At 44.3% G+C, this 14,579-nt stretch overlaps 1 protein-coding gene across 2 annotated transcripts; it reads left to right on the top strand.

Annotated features, from left to right (window-relative positions):
• The first annotated feature begins 505 nt into the window (after positions 1-505).
• On the top strand, positions 506-14,550 carry pgbd5 (piggyBac transposable element derived 5). Of its 2 annotated transcripts, XM_061087931.1 has the most exons (8): positions 506-673; positions 713-854; positions 6,022-6,452; positions 8,819-8,953; positions 10,212-10,392; positions 12,671-12,868; positions 14,063-14,168; positions 14,355-14,550. In XM_061087931.1, the coding sequence occupies exons 1-8, from the start codon at positions 506-508 to the stop codon at positions 14,548-14,550; spliced, it is 1,557 nt and encodes a 518-aa protein (XP_060943914.1). The 2 variants fall into 2 exon arrangements, with proteins under 2 accessions (XP_060943914.1, XP_060943913.1); XM_061087930.1 differs by having other exon boundaries at positions 506-854.
• Positions 14,551-14,579: the final 29 nt, after the last annotated feature.

The following is a 14,579-nucleotide window of genomic DNA, read 5'->3' as shown; positions in this document are numbered from 1 at the left end:
AAACACTGTGCCATATTATACATTTCTGTGTCAGACATTTTTATTGAAGTACCATCTCCTCCTCCCTCCTCCTCCTGTGCAGCCTCCCTGTGGGTGCAGGTTGCTCGGGGCTCTGTGGTTGGACGGCGGCGCAGGGCTGTGCTGTCAGCTGATGCAGCAGCAGCCACTACTCGCTTTCCTCTCTGTGCGCACAAACCTCTTGTATTTTCAACCCGGATGCTGATTTGTGCCATGACGGTCCTGTAGGTTTCAGCACCCTTGAAGCGGACAGCGCTCCCCGGATCCTCACGCCCCTGACACGCCGGGCTCCGCATCCGAGTCCCTGGAGGGCACCGCGGGGGGGGGATCCTGATCCACACACCCGAGACAGGGGGGCACCCGCCACGTTAAAGGCTTACACCTCCCTGCTCTTGCGAGAAAAATCGTGACCACTCCGCACGCCGCCGTAGTGGAAGGGTGAGCCAGAGGGAGGAAGCGGGGAGAGCATCACCGCAGAGAGGAGGAGATGGCGGAGTGCGGCCGGAAGGCGCTGTCCCTCCTGGAGGCGGCGCGGTCCCGCTACGAGAGCCTGCAGATATCCGACGACATGTTCGGGGAGTCCGGGGACGACAGCAGCGACAACCCCTTCTACAGCACCTCCGGAGACTCCGACTCCGACAACTACATCGCCGAGGTGGGCGAGGAGGAGCAGCCGCAGCATCAGCACCACAAGCGGGGGGGCAACAAGGAGACCGGCCACGGCGGGAGCAGCGGAGCCGGTCCCCCGGGGTCTCTGTCCCGGAGCCAGGCGGAGGAGGAGGGCTGGACGGAGGGGCTGCAGGACGTCACGGTGCCGCCGTACAAAGACACATACGGTGAGAGACGTGATGCACCGCAGCGGGAATAAGGTCATCGGTGGAGGATGGAGTGATAGGATGGAGGACATGCAGGAATATGCCAGTGCAGGACATGTTTTATTGTAGTGTGTGTGTGTGTGTGTGTGTGTGTGTGTGTGTGTGTGTGTGTGTGTGTGTGTGTGTGTGTGTGTGTGTGTGTGTGAGCGTGTGTGTGTGTGTGTGTGTGTGTGTATGTGTGTGTGTGTGTGTGTGTGTGTGTGTGTGTGTGTGTGTGTGTGTGTGTGTGTGTGTGTGTGTGAGTGTGTGCGTGCGTGCGTGTGCGTGTGTGTGAGCGTGTGGTGAGCTACAGAAGCATGATTCTGCACGGTTAAGTGCAACAGTGAATTATAGCTGCTGCATCTGCTGATGGTGGTGGTGGTAGTTGTGGTGTGTGTGTGTGTGTGTGTGTGTGTGTGTGTGTGTGTGTGTGTGTGTGTGTGTGTGTGTGTTTCAGGGCAGGTAGCATTTTGTGAAAGCATGATGTCTCTCCTGGTTCAACACACATACAGCAGGGTGTGTGTAGAATGTGTGTGTGTGTGTGCGCGTGTGTGTGTGTGTTTGTGTGTGTGTGTTCCTGCAGCTTCTGGGTGTCAGCAGCAATGTAGACCAGCTTGTTAGCGAAGAGTGATGCAGGACTTCCACTTTCACTGCAGCCGTGTGGGTGTGTGGTTGTGTGTGTGAGTGTGTGTGTGTGAATCGTGACAGTTAAACAGCACCATGCACCCACACCTCCCCGTCTCTTACAAACTGTTCTCATGCTGCTTAAGTGATAGTCAATGTGCTCCACGCTGTGCTCGGATCAGTTTTTGTGCATAAGTCCAGTAACCATCAGCGAGGTTGCATCAGGGTTTGACTGGTTTGGGTTTATTGTGCAGCGCCTTCAGTCTGGCTTTGTTTGGATTTGTTCTCCGCTCCCATCTCCTTCTTTTGCCTCAGCTGAAGCAAAGAGGATTGGTGGAGATGCACTGTTGCACCCTTGGAGGAGAACTGGTATTTGGCTCCAGCAGATATGGACCAAGCCTCAGTCCTCACACACACGGCACAGAAACACACAGTCATGCATTACAGAGCTCACACAAAACTGAGTGTAGGCCAAGTCACAGGAATCTACTGCAGGATAGAACAGCACTCAGTAGAGCTTATACATCCGCTAAGGTCCAACAGTTCCCTTAAATTCAATTAAGCTGCACCAAATTGCACAGACTCATAGATATCAGTTCCCTTTATATGCCGGATTTTGTAAAAAAAATTAAATATAAGCCCCATCTCACCATTTTAAAGGAAGTAGGGAAAACAGTTCCTAGATATCTGACCCAGATCCACACCAAAAATCGAACGACCAATACCTCATCCCTCCACCAGGTTTCATGGTAATCCCTCCAGGTATGAGGGTGAAAACATAACCTCCTTAGCAGAATTAAAACTGCACTTTTTGCATGCAAAGATAATCTGTTTTGCTAAACTTTTTTGCACAAAAAGCACAATGAGTGTCTTGCAAAACATTTTTTTTAAATATTGCATCTACTGCTGAATCTATGGTGTCCAAATTGAGGTTGGTGGCGTCGGCCTGCTTCTGAAAGCACTGAGCGTGACAGCCAACAAAACCCGTGGCAGCTGTGTGCTTCACTTCTAAAACCACAAGTTTGAGTTTACAGGACAGAGCCTCCTCTTGGGCTTTGCTTGGATTTGTTCTCTCGTTATCCAGCTAACTTCATTAATCCTGCTATGTGCGACGAGGCCCAGATTTGGAGCGGTGCCTGTTTCACTTTTCCAAAATAATCTGAAGCAAGCTGAGCTAAGCCGGGGTGACACCAGAGGTCCTCTGCTGAGAGACGTGTTACAGGATGTACTGAACTCTCCCATCCTGCTCTGTCCTGCAATGTTGACTTTAGCAAGAGGGAGGCAGCAGGTGTGTCTGTCTGCTTTGTATAGTCTGGCCTGGTTTGTAATGTGTGTTTGATCAAGCCCAGCCAGCCAGGGTGTGGTCCTGCCATCAGATGATTTACAGTCACCCGGCTGGATGGATGCAGCATAATCACACTCGAGTAGCCAAGATCCTTCTCTGATGTGAACGGCCTGAGGAGGGACTGCATCCAGAGGATCAGCACAAATATGCTTCTCGACCAATTCTAATGGAATGGGACAGAAAGCTGCTTAAGCCAGTTTCCACAAAGTCTGATGAACTGGTGTCTGTCTTTTTGTCCCCTTCCTGTCTGTCTCCCGGCCCATTTATCTGTCTCTCTGCGCCCCAGTGTCCGGCTGCGACCGTGCTGACACAGACACATAGTTGGTGTGACAGCTCTGCTCCTCTGAGGCTGCGTACCCCCGAACATAAATCATCAGCTGCCGTCAGAAAACATCAAGGCTACCTAGAGATTCCAACTTTCTTTTTGTCAAAGTTACAGCAGCGACTCATCTTCGGTTGTGAAACAGGTGCAGGGTTTTTGAAAACCACACTTGCATTAAAATGTGATTTACAGATGACTGTCTGTGCCAGAGATGAGGCTGATTATCTTTAACTCGGCGTGTGATTGTTTCCCTTGCAGTGCAAAGACTGGTGGCAAAGGACCAAGCCGAGGATTATGTAGAACACATGCACATCTGATATTATGTAACCACCTTATCGAGATGTCAAGGGGAATTATAGAGCTATTTATTAATTCACTCTGCTGAGATTACTGCTCTCCATATGTCGCTTTATCTGTCCGACCCTGTGTTTCTCATTTCTGAGCACGTGTACTGGGAGGTACTGTATATTTACTGGTTGCATGCCTGACTCTTCATTCTTGTCCAAATAACGTATACACAAAACAATACAACATGTTTGTTTTTGTGTCGGCAAACAGACAAACTATCTATAGACTGGGGTGAAAAACCACATTATCAGAGGTAAAATAAACTTTAAACAGAATATAATACAAACAACATGTTATGCATAGTGCATGACAAGAAAAAACTCTAAAAGGTAAACCATAATTTAATATAACTGGAATTGTGTTCTAATGACCAAAAGATCCATGACACTGCAGACTGTAGTAAACAGTAGTAAAAAAAAGCAGTACATGAATAAATAAATACAATTTACATCTCATCACTATAAAATGGTGTAATTATATAATACTGAAGGTATAAAAATAATGTCAATTCAGACATCTTGCACCTTTTTCCAGATTTCTTGCATTTAAACTGTACATACAAATACAGTAGTTTTGCTCAAGATATTTCATAGAACGTGGACACTCTTATAGTGTAGTAATAGTACTTTACAGAATGATTTACATGTTTCATCTGAGCAAAGTCTTTATCCGCTGCACATACACGATAATCTCTCATTCTTAAATCCACGGCTATTAAAGCTCGAGCAGAGACATGTTTGTCCTGCAACAATAGAAACGCTTCAACTGCCGATAATCACCAGGGATAAGTCCGTCTGTACGCTCGACATCAGTGGAGTTTTGTTATGAGTAATGTGGGATATTGATGTTTCAAGGTTCCCCTCGTTGACAAAAATCAGCTGATATATCAGTCGACTGAAAGCAGAAATATGTAAATGTTTTGATCCAGTTTAATCAGAGTGACACAAGCTCGACTGAACTCCAGCTGGCAGAGATGTATACAGATGAACCTGTGGAGGAAGGTTGCATTTGCTCCAGAGCAGATGAATCAAGTCCAATATCCATAAAGAGAATTACGAAAACCTTCCTCAGGGTTATATCTTTTTTTGGCTTCATTCCTGAGATGGAAGGAGACGAGATTGAGTCACTTGTCCTTCGGTGGACGTTCCATCTGAATGTCTGATGTTTTTTTTAACAAGGAGTGGCTCGCTCATAGGAAGCTGGGCTGGATTTTACATTTAGCTTTTAAGTCTAATCGAATGCAAATGAGTGGATTTCAAGCCGAGCCCAGCTCCTGCTGCCGTCTTGGCAGCGAGCATCGGCTGTGTCGGCCGGCTCGTACTCTACTCCGTCTCCTCTTGTCCTCCTCCACATGTTGCCTGCCATTTCATTGTACTTGTATGTGTTATCTTTAACTCGGCATTAAATCACTGAAGCATTATTTTAGGTTATCCACTCAGAGCCAACGAATGGATAGAGACTGAGAGACTTCGCTGTTATGCAGAGATAATGAGATTGTGCTGTTAAATTGAGCCTGAAGTTGTTCTGCTAAACGTACAAATTTCTCTCTCGTGGATCTGACAACCTCGGAGAAGATGTGTAATTTAATAGAGCAAACGCATCGAGCCAGTCGCTGCTCGACTGTGTTACTTTCACCTAAAAGCTGCATGACACAGGACTTTTAAATGGAAGATAAAAGTCACTTTCTCCTCTGTGAACTTGTGAAGGACAACTGATAAACTGTTTATTGATACCTTTTAACTATTTAGATTTCCAGCATTGCAGTATATTTAACATAAGGATATATTATTTACATTTTTTTCGAAATAGTAGTAGTACCTTTTCTCAATCTCTCCAGGTCTGCTGTGCACCTGCATGAGCTCACACCGGCTGCAGGTCCCCTGTTTGGAATAGACATGGTAATATGATAGAAGGATGATATTAGGTTTCGTTGATACTTTGCTGAAACAGCGAAACTGAAACGTACTCACCAGTGGATGCTTCCCTGACAGTTTGACTTCAGACACCCTTTATTCTACACTCACTGCTGACACGACTACATCAGAGCGTGATTTTGATTCATCGCCCGGCATAACACTAAAGCAACAAGACACGGAAACATCACGCTGTGACAAGCAGCAGCGTGTGATGGCTGTCATGTTGTGTAAACTTCCTGCCTGCTGCCCTGGGCCGATGACATTCACATCAAAAGCTGTCGTGGCTGATTCATGAAAGAGCCCAGTGATGATGGTTGAATGTGGGATGTGTCTTTGACAATTTAAACCTGCAGTAGTTCATAGATGTCCTCGAAGGTTAATTTGAATGTTTTTAAATGACAACATAGTATCCACGATTTGTTAAAATGTCAAAAGAGAATCCTTTATTTCAGCAAAGTCATTCAAACTGAAGCACCAGTGCCAAAGTATAAAAGCAGGGATTAGTTCATAATGGACTTTCCATCTGTAAGTCGGTCCATTTTTCTCTGTCAAAACATTTCACTCTTCTTTTCTTTTTGTCCTGTCCTCATCCAGGCCCGGCTCAGAAGATGCCAGCCACCGCCACAGCCTTGGACTTTTTCCAGCTCTTCGTCCCGGACAATTGCATCCAAAACATGGTCACCCAGACCAACATGTACGCCAAGAAGTTCCAGGAGCGCTTCGGCTCAGACGAGGGCTGGCGTCCCGTCACCACCCAGGAGATGAAGGCCTTCCTGGGCTTCGTCACCTCCACCAGCGTGCAGCGCTGCGAGTCGGTGCTCAGCATCTGGAGCTCGGGCTTTTTCAGCAACCGCAGCATCGCCCTGAAGATGAGCCAGGCACGCTTTGAGAAGATCCTCAAGTACTTCCACATCGTGGCTTTCCGGCCATCGCAAGGAAGCAACCAGGGCCTGTACAAGATCCAGCCTTTCCTGGACTCACTGCAGCAGTCGTTCGGCTGCACGTTCAGACCGTCTCAGACACAGGTTGGTACAATACTCTAGGCTTTTTTTATTTTGAAAAAGAAATGAGAAGGAATTAGCTTGTGAGGTCCACCAGAGTCCTGCTTTGGAAACCGTTTATGCAGCAAGTCTTTAGGCGAGCACAAGTATTTAACAGACTTCCCTCCAGAAGACTTAACTTCTACTTGTTCTCAGTTTCCCTGTGTTAATAACATCTGCATTTATGCAACTAGGGCAGTGTGCTCCAGATCTGCTACTCTATATCTGGCTCTATTCTCCGGTTTTACTTTCTTCTCCAGATGATCACCAGCTCTGCAGGTTTGAAAGGAATCAAGCATAAACAACGTGATTCAGATAATATCAGCTCTTTTTGAGAGCGCATGGCGAAAATGTCAGACAATGACCTATTTCACAGTGTTAAAGAAAGTGAATAACAATTCCTGGATCCAGCCCCTGATTCAGAATGGGCACCAGAATCAAATAGCTTCTTCCTGGTCCTTACAGCATCAGTCCACTAAGTTGCGTGGCTAACTGTCCAGTAGTTCTTATGTAATCCTGCTAAAAAACACTCAGCCAGTCAAGCGGAGATGAAAACGTAACCTACTTGGTGGAGGAAATTACAGCAGCTGGTGTTGAATGTACTCAAGGAAAATAAATCATAGGCTGCGATATTCTACAGATTGTTCATGTCCAGCTCAATTCATTTTTATTCCTGACTTGAAAAGTAATGACTCACTAAAATGGTTGTGTTTAGTTTGTTATTGGCCGACACGGTGTTGCTTCCACTTCCTTTCGGGGATTTTCTCATTCCACTAAATGTTCTGCCATCACAGAAACGATCAAATCGGCGTGGTGTTCAGAGCCGGGTTGGACGAGAGCACCAGCGGTGGATAACCATATTGCTGTGGGCCCCTGGAGCCACTGTTGAGCTCTTAAAATTTAATGTATTTCTGGGAAGGAGTCGACTAAATTGCTTTTGGTCTTTGTACAGTACGAGCGCTCTAACATCTGCGTTGAGCTGCATTTAGGAAAACAGATCCTCATCACATCCACATCTCACTCAGCTATGTAAAAGAGTAAAAATGTCAAAGATGGTGTAATTGATGGTTTGGAAAAACACGGTGTCTCTAAACACTTAGAGGTAAAAGTGAATGAAACAATGAGGGCAGGCATGTATGTGTGCGTGTGTGTGTGCTTGTGTTTGTATGTGTGCGTGCGTGCATGTGTGTGTGTTTGTGTGTGTGTGTGTGTGTGTGTGTGTGTGTGTGTGTGTGTGTGTGTGTGTGTGTGTGTGTGTGTGTGTGTGTGTGTGTGTGTGTGTGTGTGTGTGTGCATGTCATTACATGTGTATCTAGGCCAGTTTGTTTTATCTGCTGGTTTTCAGTGCCAGGGGCAGAGAGAGGGCTCAGATAGTGAGAGTGGCACAGACGGAGACTGTTGCTCTGCAGACGGTGGAAAAAATAATCTGCCCATTTTATGCTCGACTCTGCAAGAAAGAGGTCGATGTCGTGGTTTGAGTCTGGACCGAAACTCAGAATATTTAATCATCGATTCATCGGAATAATCTGGTGCATGAAATCTAAAAAAATAATATTTTTTTGTTAAATGCCTGAGGGAAATATCTGAGCGAGCTGCAGCAGATGGCGTGCGCTAATGTGTGGCAGCTAGAGGATGATGTATTTCTTAAAAGCCCATTATGGTTTGAGTGATATCATCCATCCATTTGCTGGAGAGCCTCATTCATTTCTCACTCTTGTATCCATAGCTGCATATTTGACTGTGAAATGACTTGTTGCTGTCGGCCTCAGAACGGTAGAAGGCTGTTGGTCTTCTGCCAGGCTCTTCACTAGAGTGAGCCGTCAGTCCCTCAACTTCCCTCCATTTGCATCCTCTATCGCCTCCTTGTAAAATAAAAAACAACAACAGTACAAGGTACTTTTTGATACATTAAGACGTTATCCCTACTTTTCTTATCTCTTTATCTCTTATTTACTATATTGTATTTGCTTGCAATCATTCAGATGTTTTTTTGTGTGTGAGCACTTTGTTCTTGTAGATTCAAACATGAAGGACGAAGCAACAACAAAACCATTATGAAAATATGAGACTGACGAGGAAGAAGAGATTTTTCTGAAGGGTTTTACAGACAAAGCTGAACATTCTCTGCTTAGTCCATTTTTTTTCTCGACAGTATCTCTCTCCAACACATGCAGGACTTGTGAGGATGTTCGATTTGATTCTTGCTCACCCTCAGCTGAAACGTTACATCACACACAGGCTTGCTTCTATCCCTCATACAAAAAAATCTATTTCTTGTTTTCACCTCTTGTTATGTAAAAATCCACCAATACAATCTCACGTGGGTGGTGACGTTGTCTGTGTGTCTCCAGGTTCTTCACGAGCCTTTGATAGACGAGGATCCTGTGTTCATCACCACCTGCACAGAGAGAGAGCTGAGGAAGAGGAAGAAGAGGAAGTTCAGCCTCTGGGTTCGACAGTGCACCTCCACCGGATTCATCTGTCAGGTAGCAGCATGACCTACATTGGTATATTGAATAATGGAGAGCAAACAATGCATTTGCTGCCTTTGCTCATAAATGTACAATCAAGCAGTTCTCAGGCTCCTAAGGGAACAGGTGGGGAATAAAACGATAAAGCAGGTCACTGCACTTCGATGTTGGAGGGTCAGATGTGTCAGACCACTTCTGTAACTCTGAGCTCACTGTGACACTTACACTGCGGGAGAGACGTCCCCTCCTCGGCCTGGATGGAGTCCAGGATTAGATCAGTAGAGAGAGGAGCGACCATGATGAGAATTTCAATCTCTTCTTCTTTCTTTTTGTAATCATTGGTTTGGTGCTTGAAATTGAACTCAATTGAATACCTTGTTTTTAGTTCATTCTTTTTTTGCCATGGAATTTGTGAAGCACATTGCAACCTTGTTTAGATAATTGTCATACAAATAAGGTTATTATTATATCAGAGACTAACTGATAATTCTCATCATTCATCATTTTCATTTTTTTATCCCAAATATCACAGCTTTTGTTATTTAAAGCCATTCTCCATTATCCCATTTATCCAATAAATAAGCATCAACATTCACACAGTCTGTGGCTGTTTGGCCGTCACTCAGTCTTTACCAGTCCTCTGACGTGTGTCTGCTCTGAGGTCTCCCCTCTCTAAATGAATTGTGTTGAGGTTGGAAACAAAATCTAAGAAATTTAACATATCAATGGAGTGAATCAATGCGAAGCCATTAGCCAGTGCACACACACACACACACACACACACACACACACACACACACACACACACACACACACACACACACACACACACACACACACACACACACACACGTCTGACGTAGATGTCAGCTAATCAGACTAATGCTGTTCAGCTCATGAACAACAGCAGGAAGTGGAAGAGCGACTCTGGATAATTTGTGGGTTTAAATGGATGCTTGTATATTTCACTCTGGTTTTCTTTGGAGTTCAACCTCTTACTCATGTTTCTTTTATATTTTGTAGTCTTTTTTTTTGCACTTTTTATTTATTCCACTTACAATAAAACCCTTGAGCAAGATACTAAACCCAGAATTGCACCATGAGAGAGTATTCGATGTGTAATTGAGAAAGTGCTGCACATAGATGCACTTGAATGAGCGAGCGGCAAAACTGTGTTGTAAAGTGATATGAGTGGTCATCAAGACCAGAACTGCGCCATATAAATAGACTTTTACTGAGTTTCTGTTAAACGTCTCTCTCTCTCTCTCTGCAGATCTCAGTCCATCTGAAGGACGGCCAGGGCACAGACGGTCTGGCCACCTTGAAGAACAAGCCTCAGCTCCACAGCCTCGTGGCCAAGCAGCTCTGCCAGAACATCTCAGGCAAGAACACCATCATCTTCACCGGGCCGTCCATCACGAGCCTCAGCCTTTTCACCGAATTCAGCAAACAAGGTACGAAAACTAAAAAGTATCGAAGCTGCATTGATAAACATAACAAGCTGTCATCTCCTCCCTCTCTTCTCCCTCGATGTCAGCCTCGATGAACAGATTGTCATCTCCTCTCCCCCTCTTCTTCCAGTTTTTATTTGCTGAACCATTTTTTTTATCATGTTGTGATAATGGCGTCCCCAGACTAAAAACCGACAGGAAGAAGGATGAAATCTACATTTACACTCCAAGTGAAAAATATGTTACCACATCTCAGAGAAATATGAAATGACGAGTCACTGTTTTACCCTCAGCTGGGGACATTTCTAAGGAGTTCAACATTTCAAAGAATACATATCTCGACGGCCAACCCTATATATGCACAACACAGCAGGTGATTGTCAGGCTCAAAGGCATTCACAACAGCAGGTAAATGTCCCGAGCATCCAGGCGAGGGGTGGCACTCGGGAAGAGCAGCAGAATGCAGGACATCACTGCAGAAATCACATGACACCAGCACCAGGCCTTATCAACGAAAACTCTTGAATTTCATTTGCAGCGTCTTGTACATGTGTGATTCCTCTGTTTTCTATACGTGTTAGAAGCATCATCAACTCGACTGTCCACATTTTCCCAGATGTATCCTCACATGGGCTCACTCGGACATTTACCAGACATTTCATTAGAATGTCCTGAGTTCAGTTCACGTCTGAAAGCAGTAATTTATTCACGTTTTGACATAACAGGAGAATCAAGTGTAATATTCTGTCTGAGCCAATGAGAAACCAGACCCAGGATGCTCTGCAGAAGCAAACATCTGGTGACCTGCATAATAAATAAAGGGTGATTCAGTGGGGGGGGGGTGTTCAGTCTGGTCACAGCTTGAAAATATATCGATCGGTATAGTGGACGCTAAAGTGAAACACCACTCAGTTTAACCTCTGACAAATAAAAGTTCTGAATTAGTTGAACTGTTAACGGCTCACAAAAACCCATTATTCTGATTATCCGTTACTGTAACCGAGGGCAATATGAAAAGATCTGAAGGAAATAGATTTGCTGGAAATTGTGATATTTTACGCAGATAATGCATCTTTGATTTCATCCGTAATCTTCATGCTCATTATACCAAAGGCATCTTTTAGTATGAAAGCTAAATCCTATTAGGTTGGGAGGATGAGTCCCATTAGAATTCTCTTCAGTGACCTGTCTCCGTCTCAATCAGTGAAGGCAGACAGAAAATATTAGAGATCTATATGAGACAAGATAATACTCCTCTGATGATATAATCTCACAGAGTTTTACATTCCCCTTATCGCAAATGCTCTTTGACTAAATTCAAACAATAGTGTAATTTTAGCCTCAACGGTGCAGCAATGAAAAAAACACAAGTCCACAGATGTAATCAATATTCAGTCGTACTAATTGGGTGAAGCTACCAGGAGACGTTCATCTGAACAAACTCAGCTCTAAGCTTGTGAAGACATTGTCTGACAATTTTCTTTTAAAGTTATCATGCTGGGTTAATTAACAGACTTAATTACCAGGTGCTAGACTCTGCAGCACGAACTGTGGACATGCACACACACACATACACATACACTTACACACACACACACACACACACACACACACACACACACACACACACACACACACACACACACACACACACACACACACACACACACACACACACACATCACTGATAGAAATCATTCTCCAAATTGAGGGCATATAGAAATCAGCAGCAGGATTGTTTTGTCTCTGCTCGACCGTGGAAGAAAAAATAATTGAAATGGCTGGAGGGACAGAAACAACATATCACAAAGATTTCAAGAAAAGGAGAGATGGTTGCATTTACAATCGAGATAAAGAAAAACACCACAATTCTCACAGTTGAGATCATTTAGCTTTAAAAACAAGTCGAACAATTAAACAATATCCCAAAAAACTAAAAATGCTGGCCAACTCAACTCTCAGCTCTAGATAAAACTGTATATTATTATATCAGGTAAAATTTTGTATTATCTGTCGTTCTCTTAATTACCTAGTTTGATTTATAATGGATTGTTTTGTCTGTCGGTGCAAAACAAAAAATATTTTATATTGTATATATAACTTAGACCTACATTTTTCTGTTGATCTAATTATCAATTCATCTGCTGATCATTTCATTCTAAACTGGATTACTTATTCTGTATTAAGTGAATGGCTGGCATTACAGTTCCAGAAATGTTACACGTCTTCATGTTTAGTTATTTTACTAATTGTTTTTGTTTTCACATGAATCTGTCTCCAGACATCTTCTGCTGTGGTCTGCTGAGCACCAGGAAGAGCGACTGCACCGGCTTGCCACAGAACATGCTGGTCTGCGGCTCCGTGCCGGCGCAGCGCGGCCAATCACGGGTCATGATGCAGGGCGGCATGTCGCTGATCAGCTGGTACAACAAGGGACACTTCAGGTTCCTCAGCAACGCCTACTCCCCAACTAAACAAGGTAAATAAAGAAGAAGCGAGTCAACAAGAAGCTGTATGACCAAAATATTTATCACAGTTTCCATTGAAGCCCTAAAGGTTTATTTTGACTAAATTATAAAAGTTTTAAGAATTTGTGTGCACACAGGGGATGGTGCACTTAATATGGAGTTATTATGTATTATACAAATACATATACTTGAAATAAATCACAGATGAGTCCTATCATTTTTAGAGATTATTAAACTATCATGAATGGATGCAAATAACCATCAGGTGAAATTAGCTCATCATTAGGCTTTCAGGGAAACATTATTGAGAGTTTCTAATCCATGATAATCCCATTCAAGGGAGGCATCAGCATCACGACACTCCCCTCCTCTCACAGCCTAATCCACTCTGGATGAAACGGTTTTGTTAGGTGTTAAACCAAGTTGAAGGACCGCAGCGTGTGCCTGAGCTCCTCTGAATGAGGAGAGTGGAAGTCAAGCCTCAGATCCGTTAAACTGGTTTTACCCACTATTGATTTTCTTTCCCCTCGGTGTGCGTGTGTGTGTGTGTGTGTGTGTGTGTGTGTGTGTGTGTGTGTGTGTGTGTGTGTGTGTGTGTGTGTGTGTGTGTGTGCAGAAATAGAGTGGTCCCACTGAAGTTAAAGGAGAGTAATAACAGAATAAGAAGTCTCCAGTTCTAAGCCTTTAAAGAAGCCAAATCAAAACGTGCAACTGATTTGCAGCTAATGTTTCAGTCGGAGGTCCGAAAGTTCTGAAGCCGAAGCAATTGACTCGGACATTTGTCTTATCACCTCCAGCTCCTCTGAAAAGATTTCTGAAAGTCCATTGTACGTCTGGTGTTGTAAACAAAGATCTTTAAACATCGCAACCTTGGAGGAGCCGAAGAACAAAGAGCAAAATAAAGAAAATGATAAGATAAAACTTTACTGATCCACACAACGGGGAATTTCAGTTGTTACAGCAGCAGGCAGAATAAAATTATAGAAAGACAAAAGTATAAAAACTACAAATGTGGTTTGTATAGAAAGGTTATTGAGTAAAGTGCAGTGGTACAGGATGATTGCACGGGCATGTAACAAACTGTAAGTATAAGGAGATATTGGGACACGTCCAGAGTCTGGAGGACATTAATCCCGTCAGCGGGAGCTCCTCTCTCTTCTGCACTCTCTCTCTCTCTCACTCTCTGTTTGTGTGTATCCCGGCAGGTTTGATCATCAAGAGGAAGAGTGGGGAGATCCCATGTCCTCTGGCTGTCGAGGCCTTTGCGGCGCACCTCAGCTACATCTGCAAATATGACGACAAGTACAGCAAGTATGTGAAACTTATGGTGACTGATGTTCCGACACTATAGAGAAATGGCCTGTATTTAGTCGAACATTTTAGATTGCATTCCCCCCTTTCTATCATTTCTAGGTGATCTAAACTACAGCCCACTCGATGAATAAGATCTAGTGGTGTACAAATGTAAGTGTTTAAGTGGCTGTTGTTGTCCCACAGGTACTTTATCTTCCACAAGCCCAACAAGACCTGGCAGCAGGTCTTCTGGTTGAGCATCAGCATCGCCATCAACAACGCGTACATCCTCTACAAGATGTCGGACGCCTACACGGTCGAGCGCTACAGCCGAGCACAGTTTGGAGAGAGACTGGTGAGAGAGCTGCTGGATCTTGATGACTGCTCCCCCACACAGTGAAGAGGAGGAAGAGGAGGAGGAGGAGGACA

Source organism: Limanda limanda, chromosome 15 (assembly GCF_963576545.1).
Source record: "Limanda limanda chromosome 15, fLimLim1.1, whole genome shotgun sequence".
Taxonomy (NCBI): Eukaryota; Metazoa; Chordata; class Actinopteri; order Pleuronectiformes; family Pleuronectidae; genus Limanda; species Limanda limanda.
This window is presented reverse-complemented; position numbering and strand designations above follow the sequence as displayed.

Coding starts and splice junctions, on each gene's coding strand:
- pgbd5 (XM_061087930.1), top strand. CDS start 506: ATGGCGGAGTGCGGCCGGAAGGCGCTGTCCCTCCTGGAGGCGGCGCGG. Junction 10,393..12,670: donor CACCGAATTCAGCAAACAAG/GTACGAAAACTA, acceptor ATCTGTCTCCAG/ACATCTTCTGCTGTGGTCTG. Junction 12,869..14,062: donor CTACTCCCCAACTAAACAAG/GTAAATAAAGAA, acceptor GTATCCCGGCAG/GTTTGATCATCAAGAGGAAG.